General features: G+C 31.1%; 1 protein-coding gene across 1 annotated transcript; it reads right to left on the bottom strand.

Annotated features, from left to right (window-relative positions):
• Window positions 1-6,654: 6,654 nt before the first annotated feature.
• On the bottom strand, window positions 6,655-10,675 carry LOC105646384 (protein NRT1/ PTR FAMILY 3.1). The gene is made up of 4 exons (XM_012232230.4): window positions 10,517-10,675; window positions 9,198-9,415; window positions 8,084-8,643; window positions 6,655-7,655 (listed from the first exon to the last, which is right to left on the bottom strand). The coding sequence occupies exons 1-4, from the start codon at window positions 10,611-10,613 to the stop codon at window positions 6,716-6,718; spliced, it is 1,815 nt and encodes a 604-aa protein (XP_012087620.1). The 5' UTR covers window positions 10,614-10,675; the 3' UTR covers window positions 6,655-6,715.
• Window positions 10,676-15,050: the final 4,375 nt, after the last annotated feature.

Below are 15,050 nucleotides of genomic sequence, written 5' to 3'. Positions count from 1 at the left end.
GCCTCATCTAGAAGGGAATAATATCATTGCAATTTCATTTACAATATCATTCATTTCCATATGCATATCAATCTCAATATCAACTTCAACAAATAAAGTGATATTGGCAGGGTAATAACTATGCCTATGAATTGTTGTGAGACTTTAGATCATTTCATATATTAAACATAATTGAAGACACAATGGAAAATAATCCATTTTCATAAACACTGCTAAAAACATTCATTTATAGCCACCCCTCATACTACAGGTAACAATTGGCCAACATCCTCCTTTCTCATGTAAACAAACTTTCAATTTAACTTTAAGAATCATTAAAATCATAGGATATCAAATCATATTTCTTTTCTTTAAAATCCATAAAATCTTCATTCCAATATTTTTTTTTATTCATAAATCATTTTATGAATTTGAAATGTGATATTAAATACATTTTGATTTTAAACGAAGCAAGAAAAGAGTAACGCACACTACCCTGAATCGGAAGGCTCCCCTAGCATTTCTCCTCTACTTATTGGTTTATCTTCCAATCCTCTCCTCTCAAAAACTATAGCATGAAATCAATATTCATATTAACTCGATACTACACATTAGACATACACATACTATCATAAGGATGCAAATTTAAGTATTGAAACGTAGTATTCATGTTTTTCCTTCAATTTCATTATGCTTAACCAAGTACCATTTGCCTTCATTTAGGCATGAACTATTTCATCTCTAATACTTAATCTGATTAGAGAATCATAAAAATAATAACTAAAATAATGGGAGTTAATAACATATTAAATGTATGTTAAATTCTTTACAAACTAGTGGAATACAAGGTTTCCATCATATGAGTAGTTTGCCTTCCTTTAGTTATATCTCTAGTTTCTTAAGTCCGTTTATTCTGAAATTTTAACAATATCTTTCTTATATCTCAGGCTACTTCCATATAAAATTTCATCAATTTTAGAGTTCATTTGCATAGCTAAATAACCTAAACACAGTACCTAATTTTCAGTTAGGATTTCAACTAAGCAGCCTACATTCATTTAACTATAACTCCATTTCTCATTATCCATTGTGCTGGCCCTTTTACCATAATCTTTCCAACATCTTAACATAGTCCTTTTTAAAATTTCATAATTTTTAGAGTTCATTTACCTATTTAACTAATTCAATTTCTGTGACTGAATTCCAGACAGCTTCCTAGCATTAAATACAAATTAGCTTTAAGGCTTCTCCTATTTAATCTCTTACTCAAAGCTTCAATTAAACCTTAGAATTATCATTAACCAATCTGAAATTAACATAAATTTACTTAAGCATAAATTGGTTAAGCCTCCCTCGAATTTTTAAGGTATAGCCAAACCCTTCACAACATCAAACCAAGTGTTTTCCTTTCACTTTTTCAATTCCAACACAATTTCACCATTAAACCAAATTAAATAACTTGTTGTGCTTTTCAATTCTAATCAAAATCATTCAATTATTCTTTTAAATCCAACTCAAAATGATCTCCTCTCACTATTAATTATCCGGCCAAGTATAAAGAAGAAAGGGAAAAGACAAAAGAAAGCTACGAATAAGAAATGAGAAAGAAAGGATGAAGATTGGCCACGTATACAGCAAAGATGAATAGGTGGCTTCTGTCTTTAATGCATATTATGACCTTAGTCCTTAGCTTCCTTAAAAATTCCTCCCATATCCACTTGATTACCTTTTTTGTTTTATTTTCTTTCTTTTTTTTTTTCCTCTAATCATTATTTAAGTATTAGTAATTTAATTATACTAATTAGTTTCTCAATCAAATGCTATTTAAACATTTAAATACTAATTGTTTTAAGTGCTAGACCAAAATGCTTGATTAAGGTACTTTACGTGCTAGCTTTCTATCACCATGACTTAGCCTCACTTAAAATTAATTTAATTTAATTCTAATGGCATAATTTTAACCTTAATTTGTATTATAACTTCTAATTAGTAGTCCTATATATTAAAATTAAAATAATCCCAATTATTCTATCTATCCTGATAATATTAGTTAACAAGATAACTATAATTTCTAGAACGAGGGTATTACATGTTGATGAATATTGTCCTCCATATATCAAGGTATTGTTTACAGAACATATAAAAAACCAAATATGGGAACATTTCCATCTTTAAAGAGTTAGAAATCCTAGAGCTGAACTCTCAGCCAAACCTCATTGAATTAACATAGTCAATCTATTTATTCAAAGGCTTGTGATATGTGTGGAAGGATGATGATTGGGTAACCATTATCGTAGCCAATCTATTTAACTGCTTCAATACTTCTTCGTGAACCTTCCGCCGATGTGGACATATCAAAGCATTCCTACCTGATGGGATACCTAACACTCATCCGACATGGTTCTCTAATATCCTGATGGTTATCTTGCTTGGTAGCTCCAGGCAAATCTTGTTTTTGTTGAATCTTTTGCCCAGCCAGTAGCATACTTACAGTGCAATACTAGTTCTTGTAATTTCAACATCTATCCAAACCCTAGCTCCTTTACCCACTGCTTTTGGATATTGGTCAACTCGCTTATTAATCCTCTTACTGCCAATGGCCTACAACGTACATCTGGGTTCTATATTTTAATCAAACAATTTGTCAAATCGTATTTCATTTGAGCAAAATCAACATACTTACCAAATAACTACATCTCTTACCCCTTTTAGATTTTTTGCCACACAACCTTCACCACCTTTACCAGTTTGTTCTTTGTATTTGATTGGAACAAGTAAACAAAAATTTTTTTTTTTTTCTTGTTATTGCTTATTTAGCAACATCTTCCTGGATATCATTAAATCACATTTACAAACAAATAGCATAAAAAATCAGCTACTCATATACAAACACATTCAACTTGCTATTTACCGAATTGATGTGCATTATAGCTTCCCTCCACTACCCTGCCTACACACCCCTTAAGAGTTGGCTTCCATTATATTTTAAGCAAGTTATTCAATTTAAATTCATTGAACACAAGATTAGTTAGCTGATTAATTTCCTTACAAAATAGTTCATTAAGTACGCATCGTTGAATTATTACAATTAATTAAGCTTCTTTCAATTCAAAATAATTAATATAGAGATTAAAGCTTGTCAAACTATGATTTTAATAATGCATTGCAATATGTACCTTGATAGCGAATCTTTTAGCTTCAATATTGTTATGAGATTTCTTTCTTAGCTACGTCTCAATCTTCCAGTTATGCAATTGGTTTTTTTTTTTTTTTTTCCTGAGCTCGTTCTATAGCTTTTTTAGTAAATTGATAATTTTTCCACAATTTCCTCACTCGCAATTACTTATTTGACTTTCCTCCTTAAATGCAAGCAATTCCCTTCCCCTTCTAGCTTGCTAATCATAATTTCATGCTTCGCGCGTGGGTATTAATTAATTATTAACTTCATGTTAAAACCTAATTGAAAGTGTGTTTCTAATAAAATCTTAAAATAATAATAAATTGTCCTCATCTTTACTTAAAAATGATTGATTATTTAATATTCTATGATATTCTGAAGATAAAATTTGTGTGCAATGCCATTAATAACATTGTAAAGGTCTACAATGTCATGAGTGAATTAATTGAATTTTTCTCTACAAAAAATAATATTAATAGTTACATGATAATTTAGAAAAATACTAACCATGTAGAAGTTTTGAAATGTGAATACAAAATTGATTCAATATAATGATCCAGTACCATTCATTATGTGTTAATCTGATATGAAACAAAATACTATCAATTCATTAAAACCATTCAATTATTTGATTAAAAAAACCATATGTAACATCAGTTTGAGATTATTCTTTTTTTTTCATATAATTTAATTTGACTTATTTAAAAAATTATTTAAAAATTAAAAGTAAAAAAAAAAAAAATTATAAACTACATTAAAAAAATAAGTCTCCTATCCTACTTGATAACATAAACAAATTAATATACATATATATTTTAGGGAATGTATTATTTTCTTCTTTCTTTTTCTTCTTCTCTAATTTGTTTGCACCACACTTTCTTTCTCTTCTTCTCTAATTTGTTTGCGTCAAACTTTCCCTGCAAACCAAATCAAAGACCTCGTGAGATAAAAATTTACTAAAGGAAAACACATGCAAGCTTGATCTCAATGCTTGTAATTGGTAAAACTTTATTAGGTTCTCAACACTTTTCTATCTTTTTGAAATAGTAAATCTTAACATGAGAAAGCAACTCAAAATTAAAATATTAATCATATATAGTATTATATAAATGTTGCAACTCACTGTTTAAAAATTAATGAAAAAATAACCTCACCATCTTGTTCATAGTGTCCAACCCAACTCTACATCCATGGTCAAACTCATGCAAAACACAATGTAATCAAACAAAAGAACAAATAAGTTTTGAGAATCCAAACTGTGATACAATTGCTACAATTGCATTACACCTATACCAATAATCCAAATATGAGAATGCATCAGTTGCACTCACATTGAGTTGCAATCACATTGGGTACGTCTAAAATTTTCAGTAAATTATACTTAGAAATCGGAGAATGCTTGCTCGTAATATTAATAATACTATAAAAATAATGATTTATAGCTCAACACAAAGAAAACAAATAAAAAGAAGAGTTAACAATTCACAGCGTCGTAGACTTTGTAGTATTTATTCCTAAATTCACCAGCAAAACCCCTAGTATATCTGTTGTAAGCTTATCCCTCGTAGTTATCTGAAAAATCAAGATGGATATTAATTATTATATGCATGAAGTTGTTGTTTGATGCTTCTAACAGTAACATAATTATATCATTTTATTCATGCCTTAATAGCAGAGCTTTGGGTTGCGGAGCCATTTATCTGTAGAGCCTTCAATTGCAAAGCACTCGAGTTTTTGATTATCGACAAAGGTGGCATCCTTGTAATGATCAATGTTGTTTTTGCTACAACAATCATAACAAATATTATAGAGATCCCCAGAACCATTATTGAAGCACAAGGAGGCAACTCATGTATGATCTAGAAAGAAGCACCCCGCATTCTTCACAATATATCAATTTATTGTTCATGCAAAGGTATAATATAATTGAGAAAAGAATGTTAGTATTTGAGCCAATTAAATGAAAAATTAGTAAAAATAAAAAGAAAACTAAAAGAAAAAAATATTAACAGAGACTAAGATTGCAATTGGAAGAGTGGAAATTAAGGACTTGCCTCAAGAAATATCGAGAGAATGAGAGAGCTTCGATAGTTAAATAGATGAGTTGATTTTTAGAGAGAGAAAGAGCGAGAGTTGAACTGTGGAGGCGTAAGAAAGAAGGAGACAGAAATTGTAGAGGCGTAATAGAGAAGGATAATTCAGAATACCATATTTTACAAAAAGTAATTATGTACACATAAAAATAAACTCTTTAAATAATCAATACTGATAATTTATAATAAAATTTTAGTTAAAATATTTAAATCATTCTACCACAACATAGAAAAATAAAAAAATCAAAAATCTCTAGAAAGAGCAAAATAGAATATTAAACAAAGAAATAACTTTCAAACTTTATTTTTATTTCAGTTTTCATATATATATATATATATATATATATATATATATATATATATATATATGTGTTCTCCTTTATACCCATTATTTTTTAATTGTATTACATCTTATGGCCCAGTACACTATAGAATACCCCATTTGCATAGCATGACATATAGAGCCTACATATATATATTTTAAATAAGTCATCGCCTCTAGGTCGACTAGAACACTCATCGGAAGAAAGGGAGGAAGAAACAGATGTAGAAATAGAAACAACTTCCGAAACGAAGGGGAATAAACAGGAACAAGAGGGATCCAACGTAAACGATGGATACTGGGCGCTGTGCGTATCGACCCGTGCAGTGCTGTAGCTAACGCGTTAAGTATCCCGCCTGGGGAGTACGTTCGCAAGAATGAAACTCAAAGGAATTGATGGGGGCTCGCATAAGCGGTAGAGCATGTGGTTTAATTCGATGCAAAGCGAAGAACCTTACCAGGGCTTGACATGCCGCGAATCCTCTTGAAAGAGGAAGGATGCCTTCGGGAACGCGGACACAGGTGGTGCATGGATGTCGTCAGCTCGTGCCGTAAGGTGTTGGGTTAAGTACTGCAATGAGCGCAGCCCTTGTGCTTAGTTGCCACTGTTGAGTTTGAAAGACTGAGCAAACTGCCGGTGATAAGCCGGAGGAAGGTGAGGATGATGTCAAGTCATCATGCCCCTTATGCTCTGGGCGACACACATGCTACAATGGCCGGGACAAAGGGTCAATCCCGCGAGGGTGAGCTAACTCCAAAAACCCATCCTCAGTTCGGATTGCAAGCTGCAACTCGCCTGCATGAAGCTGGAATCGCTAGTAATCACCAGTCAGTCATACGGCTGTGAATTCGTTCCCAGGCCTTGTACACACCGCCCGTCACACTATGGGAGCTGGCCATGCCCGAAGTCATTACTTTAACCGCAAGGAGGGGGATGCCGAAGGTGGTTAAGATCCTTTATCTAAGGACGGCGAAGGTGGTCAATTACGACACCCTCAACATAAGGACATGTATTTAAAACATAACTTGAACATACGAAGGGAAAATTTCAAAATAAAAATGAAAATAAAGAACAAGACACCTTTTTTAAATTAAAATTCTTGGGATTCCATTTATTGTAAATTTCATACTCATCGTGAGAAGTTATACAACCTTAACTATCTCATTTCTATTGAGTTCCACCTCTCTCCCCCCATTTTTATCATTCGACTTTTTATATCCGATCCTTATCTCTTCATTATCTTCTTCCTTGGCCTCTTCTAAGGGTTTATAAGTATACAACCAAGCACAAATTACATAATAAACAAGATTTATGACTTGGACACCTGTTACAAGCCAATAATAATAATCTAATCTTCCCCTGTTAAGATTGGTATCAGGCAACCAATTATTTTCTTGGCCAGTATATTTGTGAACTAGAGAGACAATAAGTGTACCGATATAATTTCCCATTGCTATAGTTATCCAATACAGAGCTGCAGCTGTGCTTCTCATGCTTTCTGGCGATTGATGATAAAGAAACTCCAAGTGCCCAACAGACATGAAAACTTCTGCTACTCCATGAAGGCAAAATTGAGGAACTAACCAAAACACGCTTATTGGAATAATGGCTTTAGGATTATCCAGTAAGTTGTGATGGGCAGCCACTGCTTTTCTTTTGCTCTCAATTAATGCTGAAATAATAGTTGCAATTATGTTAACAATAAAGCCTATTCCCATTCTCTGCAGGCAACTGATGCCTGCGGGATTTCCAGTGAAACGACGAGCAAAAGGGACGAAAAGGCGCTCGTATAAGACGAGCCCTATCATCATCGTTAAAATACTAAAAATGGATAAGCTCGCTGGTGGGATTTCGAAAGAATGCGACAAATGACGATCCATAGTGCGAGCTTGTTGGATGACAAAGCTATGCAGATGTGAAGAAGCGGTTATAAGTAAGATCCCAGATGCCCAAACGGGTAACATTCTAATGATGGATTTTAGTTCCTCAACTCTGTGGACCGTAGCCAGCCTCCAAAGATTTAGCGTCTTCGAATCTGTTTGCTCATCATCTTTTGTTACAATTGCAGCTTTATCAAGCCACCTGCAGGTATAAATGGTATTGAGATTAAATTAAAGCATTGATTCTAATTCTGCTTTGGACAAATTTATGCAGTCTACTGCTAACTAGGCAGAATATGAATTAAAGTTGCTTTTGTTTTTCTTTTTTCACTTGAAATTTTTAAGGATGAGATACATGATAAGTACTCCACTATTGTTAGATAGACCATGGTTCATTTTATACCACCTCTTTTGAAATGATTTTCGAGGATGGATCCATATGCATGGAATGCATCCATGTGAGATGGTCTATGAATGAATCATGATCTATAAAGTATTTCCCATTAACCAACATATTTAATCAAACTGGCTCCAAATAACTAAGTAAAGATTGGTGTTTTTTGAACTTTGTGCATAAACTTATAACTGCTCCATTGGTTTTAAATTAGATTAAGACTTAATAAAACGTACTTGAATTGATTGGTGTGTAAAAGCCTTCCATTGACAGAAATAGAAGCATCAAGCTCTCTATTCTGGTACAAAAGCGTAGGGTCATCTGGCAATGCTATTTTCCTCTTCTTCACAGCAGCAACAATCACTTGAGCCAATCTGATCAAAGGGCTACCACCTGGTTTTAACTTGATATAAAGTGGAGAACCAACTACAAAAGCTATAATAGATAACGCCATGGCTATAGTTGGGATTGCAAGGCCCCAACCCCAACCCACATTATCTTGTATATAAACTACAATAGTCAAGGCAGTTAAGGTTGCCATTCCCATGCTAAAATAGTACCAGTTGAAGAAGTTCCATTTGCGAGAATTAACACTTGATTTGGTCATATCGATTTGGTCTGCAGCAAAGGTAACCACGCAAGGCCTAATACCACCAGTGCCAAGAGAGGTGAGTAGAAGGCACATGTAAAGGACCCATAACTGGGAGCTTGAGGCTTCTTTACAGTTTTGTTGGGTTGGACATGGAGGTGGCCGGAGTGATGGTAGCACTGCTGATACGGTGATGCTGATCATTCCCTGTGACAGAAGGCATATATGTTTCTTTTAAGTAAAAGATAACTACAATTATTAAGGATTAAAGCTTTTGTTTGGATGAAAAAAAGAAAATAATCACGAAAATAGTTAGAAAAAAATCTTTTCCTTGTTTGGATAATGCAACAAATATTGAAGAAAATAATATTTCACTTATTTTTATAAATTATCTAAATATTTTAAAATAATATTTCACTTACTTTATATCCCGCGTAATAATATATTTGGAATCCCCTTAATTTAGAAAAAGAATAATGAAAGAAATTTGAAATTTCACCTATTTTTATAAATTATCTAAATATTTTAAAATAACTTATGTTTTATTATGTGGAAATAAATAAAAATATAATTCTCAATTTTAACATTGAATTTTTTTTTTTCATTTAAGATTTTACCCTTTCAAAATAAAGAAAATATTTCTTTTCCTTCCATGCTTCCAAACACAATAGTAGAATATAACTATGAAAAAAAAATCAAGAATTCTCATTATTTTATTTTATTTTTCAAACAGAATGTAAAAGTCATTATTAAGAGGATACCAGTTCATAGATAACGGAAGCGACGATGATGGTCGAAAAGCGGCCTGCAAAAGAGTCGGCAATCAAAGCACCGATAAGGGGCGTGAAGCTAGCCGTTCCACCGAAGTTGGTGAGAGTATTAGAGGCCTTAACTAGAGGCAAGTTCAGCTGCTGTGTCAAATATGTTATCATATTGGCATGAAATCCGGTGGCTGCAAATCTGTCACATATTTCATTTGCTAAAAAAAAAAATCATTAGTCTTGCATTATTTGCTTATAAGTTATAAATAAAATCTACAATTGATTGTCTAAACAATAAAAATGAAATCAAATATAGAAATTCATTCAATTTATCTTTTTCTTTCCATTTTCAAAATTTTTTGTCGTCTTAAATTTTTTTCTCTAAAAATTTCTTGCAATTTTCTCTTTGGATTCCAAGACAATAAAATAAGAAAAAAGAGAGTTTTTAAAGAAGAAAAATAGAGAATGATAACAATCACCGCCGCTATAACCACAGAATGAATCTCTTCACCACATGCTTGTCAGCTTTTTGGCTAATGAGGTGTGATAAGACCCCAGTTCTGTCTGAAATGCAGTTTTGTTTTCTGTTTTTTATTTTTTATTTTTAATAAGAAGAAGGGTGTGGCAGTAGCAAATTATTGTTTTAGATTTTTAAGCATTCCCGGGTTTTCTTATATATATATATATATATATATATATATATATACTAAGAAAGCATTCACGGGTGATATTTGAATTTGAGGTCACTTGTAAATAATTTCACTTTTTTATTATTTTATTTTATTTATATTTATTATATTTAAAATATATATTAATTTTATAAAATAATTGATAATATTTTTTTTAAATTAATACTTTCATGTGGTGTTTTATTTATAATTATTATCTAATAAAAATAGCTTAGATTGGCCGGAACACAAGCCAGGTGTAATAATTATAATTTTAGCAATCATTTTATTTTTTAATAATAACCATTACTAAAATTTTACTAAATAATTACAGTTAATCGTTCGTCAAGTTAATTGTTCTAATACGTTTATTGATATGTAATGTAATAAAATGCATTTTTGGCGTGAAAATAAGTTAAAAACGGATTTCACTATTTTCAACTGTATTTCGTTTCAATTTACAAAAGTATTAAGCTTAATAACACTGAAAACATCAACTAGAATCAAATTTTCATTAATAATAACAACAAAATTATAAAAATCAAGCCACAATTACTTAGGAAGTTATTATTTGGAACAAAATTTATTAACCACGTCTTTAAGTTAAAAGAAAAAACAAAAAAAAAAAAAAAAAAAAAGGGTAAAACTCACCAAGAATGAATGGCATTGTCTTGATGCCTCCGAGCTTCTTAACCTTCTCATCGTCTGCAATTTGCTTGTTGTCCAACTCCATTCCTGGTTGTTCCATGTCTTACTTGAGGGTAAGGTTTGTTGGTATATATGTACGCACATGGGATGAACATTATTGGGGATAAGGACGTGCCTGCCCAGCCCAATTATAAGGGACGGTGGTCCTACACTCATTTACTTAATTGGAATCTGACGTGGTGTCTTACGTTATATTTTCTCAACTTTATTATTCCTATTCTTGTTCTTATTGTCTTTAAAGTTATTAATTCTTACATTCCAAAAGAAATCATTGCCTGTTGTCTATTTTTTTGGTTATAGTTTCGTTGAGGCTTAGACTTATTAAGCAAATAACAACACAAAATCAACCACAATAGAACTAATTTTCAAAATGATATCATTTAAAAGTATAAAGCAATAAAGTAAATAAACATCTAAAATAAAAATAAATAAAATAAAGTGCAAAAAAGATATTACGTGAGAAAATTTTCTCAAAATGAAGGTTTAACTTGGTTTATTAATTAAGTTTTGAAAATATATTATAGAATAATATAATATTATATATAGATAGCCATTATTGTTTATAATTAATTTTATAATTTTATGGTCGCTTTTTTTAGAAAAAAAAATTCTTTTAACATGGTATATATTTCACTAATATGATGTGCTATATCATAATTTTATATATATTTCTAGTGGATCATATTTTTCTTTTTGACAAATAACAAATATTATAATATATTCCTTGATAAATAATAATAAATTTTATTTATTTATTTGTAAAATAAGTTACTTGTAGGAAACAAATAGAACTAATTAAACTAAAGATTTATTAAATAATAATTAAAATATATTATATTCTTCATATATTATAATATAACCAACCAAATTTAAATTACCTTTATTTTTTCTTGTTTTTTTCAAAGAGAGTTACCTTTATTTTTTAACTAATAAAATTAAAATTCTTAAAAATATTATATTCTTACCTATTTAATATATGCCTTATTTAATATATAATATAATTTTTTAATTTATCTAACAGAATTTAGATTTGATGGAAAATTAATTTAACTATTTAAAATTACATTATATTTATTTTTCAACTAATAAAATTTAAATTCTTAAAGATATTTTATTCTTACCATATTCAAGATATGCCTTCTATAATATATAATATACTTATGTTATCTAATAGAAGTTAGATTTAAATAGAAAGTTAATAATAAAATTATCTTTATTTTTCAACCAATAAAATTAATGTAATTAGTGATATTTTTGTCGATCATAATTTAGTATGGACGTTTTTTGGCAATCTCAATATTCTCCCACCATTCTCACTTATATATAACTTTTTCGAACGTGTGTTGTATGCTATTTGTACTCGTTACAAATAAATTTAATTTAATTTAAATAAATAATTTTCTATTAATGTATATATATTAATTTTTATTAATTTTTCTAAAATTATAATATTATGAACAATTTATATTATAAAATTCTAAGAAAATGCACAAAATAGAAAAAAGAATATTTTATGAACTAATAAAATAATTCAATAAATTGTTAAAGAAAAAATATATTTATAATAAAAATTTCAATAATTAAAGGAAAGAACATATTTATAATAACAAAATATTACTATAATTTGACAATCGAATTTTCATAAAAATAAAATTACTTATCAATCAATTTTAAGTTTTCTTTTAACAATTTAAATTTAATTAAGTTAATTTTTCATATATAATATAATATTATAAACTGTCTATATAACTGAAACGACCCGAAAATTTAATTTCGTAGAATTTTCATTTAAAAACTAAATTTTTTATTTCAACCAATGAGATTATACCAGCCAGTATTTTATTATTGCTAAACTGGACCCGTAAACCAATTCGATTTTTTGAAAACCAAGCGAAAAACTCGAAAACCAAACAAATTGAGCCAAATCATAAAATTAGACCAAACCTGTTCGAATCGAACCGGAATGGTCTAGAAGCTTTAGAATTCTCCTTTCTTTTCTTTTCTTTTCTTTTTTTTTTTTTTCTTCTTCTTTTCTTCTTCTTCGTCCTTCTTCTCCAGCGTCGACCCACCCCTCCCCTTCTCCTCCTCTCATTTCTCCGACCGCCTGAGACCAGCGCCTCCTCGTCGTCGCCTCCTCGTCGTCGCCTCCTCGCCGCAGCAGTTCCGGCATTCCTTCCTCTCTCCTCTTTCGTTTCTGGAGCACGCAGAAGGCGCAGGAGAGCTGTGACTTCCTTCGATCGGGAAATCGCGTCGAGTCTCCTGCTCCTCGACTTTCTGACGACACCAGCTCATCACAGGCCCTCTCCTCATCTCTAGCATTTCTCCAGCCACCATCCTATTCATTTCCGACCAAGTTAGCATCGACAGAATTGGCTTTTGAACAAAGGAGCCGCTGCCGATTGTTCTAACTAGAAAATTTCGATTTCCGGCGTGTATCGCAGCTGGGTAAGTCAATTTCCAACCTTCAACAATTTAGTTTATGAGTTCCTTGATCAAAGATGAAGGTTTTGAATCATGAATCAAACTATTGCATAAATTTAGACTTTAGCTCCTACTATTAATTGATTCTCTAGTTTAGTTTAATTATTAGCTAAATTAATGGATAAGTTAGCATGAACAAGGGGATTTCAATTTAAGAATAGATATAGCATGATTATGACAGCAACATTGGCACCAATGCTTGAGCTATTGTAGAAATTTATATATCTAGCTACTATTTAGGTGAATGTGATTAGGAATTTCGAATTGTTGCTCTTTAAATTGGTATATAAACTGATTCGTATATTGGGATGGTTAGGGTATTGCATCTATTATAAATCTTTACGAAGGATTTAGGGTTCTTTAGGTTGAAAATAACTAATTAGCTATATGCTCAAGTTCTTAATATCCTATGAAGAAATTATTGAACTGTTTCCATTTTGAATGAGTTATAAATTGAATTTTAATAAGTTATGTGCAAACCAGTGGATATATTTGGGGGTATTAAATAGAACATTTTGAATTCCATGAGCTAGCAACAGTTAATTAGTTGGTTCTTTGAATTATAATGTTTGGGATGGGTATTTGAAGTTGTAAATGAAGTTCTTGTTAGGTAGTGAGTTAGCTAGTGTGTAAAATATGAAAATTTAATCATGAAGTCTAGACTTTTAGATTTGGCAAGCAATTATTTCAATTTATTTATTTCTGGAAATTTGTAGCCTAGTATAGTACATTTATTTATTTCTGCAAGTTGGCATCAACCATTTGAGTTTTTGTGTTGTATTAGAGGGTGTATATATATATATATATATATATATATATATATATATGTATGTATGTATGTATAAAAAAGTAATGTATAATGGATAGACGATTTAAATGGTTTGTTAGCTATGACGTTGCTATTGAAGGAGGATGGGAATTAAGTTGATTGATTGCCAGACGGATGGGCTGTGTGTATTGATTGATAAATATATAATAATACTGTGTTATCTAAACAGGTAGATATTCCAATTTTTAGGGGAGGTGCTGCCGAAATTTCGATAGAACTTAGACTAGTTTTAATTAACAACATAATTAATAAGCTTATTTAGATTAGTTCTATAATTTGGTACATAATAAATATAGTGCCCTGATGATTTATTATCTTTATTATTCATTTAATTATTTACATCTTTATTTATTTATTTTCATTATTATTGTTATTATTGTTATTTATTTTATTATTGTTGTTTATTGTTAATACTATTTATTTATTTATTTATTTGCATTGATTTTGGATGTTAAATTGTGCATTGCATTACGATGTCTGATTGATTAATATGTCTGCATTTGATTGCAATGTTTGATTAATTGTGTTGTGATATTGCTGTGCTTTGTTTGTGTGGAATTGGGATGAAGTGGGTCACCATGGGTTTGTGAGACTGTTCCTGTTATACGGATCCTGATTCTGATTTCTGTTATATTCTGATTCTGTTATATGGATCCTGATTCTGTTTCTGTTAGCCGGGTAAATGGGAGATCGGCGCCCCCGTGTGCACCTGATAATTCTGTTTATTCTGAAACCACAGGATGGCCGCTTGTTGTTGCGCACCTGAAAATCTAGATTTGATTGCAGCCCGTAGGGTGGCCTCCTGTTGTGAGCGCTTGATGATCTAGATTGGATGGAGACCACCGGGTTGCCTCCTGTTGGTATGGAAAAGAAAAGAGAGAATGGAAAAACAATGAGAGGACTGGTCAAGTGAGGATTAGACCGGTCGGCCAGTATGGGGGATCGGCTCCCTGGTGCACACGTGAGAGGATGAGCCATGTTGGAGGACGGCTCATCGGGGGTTCGGTGACTCCACTGACTAATTTCCACGTGATGTGATTATTTGAAGGTGATATTATTTGTGAGTGCTGGTGACATGCCATTTGTGTGACTGGCTGCGTGAGCATATAACTAGTCGGATGACTAGATATGTATTTACACATTTGTGTGAATGTGTGTGTTGTGCAA

Source organism: Jatropha curcas, unplaced genomic scaffold (assembly GCF_041381405.1).
Source record: "Jatropha curcas cultivar XTBG-Jc1 unplaced genomic scaffold, XTBG_Jcur_1.0 HiC_scaffold_942_pilon, whole genome shotgun sequence".
Taxonomy (NCBI): domain Eukaryota; kingdom Viridiplantae; phylum Streptophyta; class Magnoliopsida; order Malpighiales; family Euphorbiaceae; genus Jatropha; species Jatropha curcas.
The sequence above is the reverse complement of the archived record's forward strand: the minus strand, read 5'-3'. Positions and strand labels throughout refer to the sequence as shown.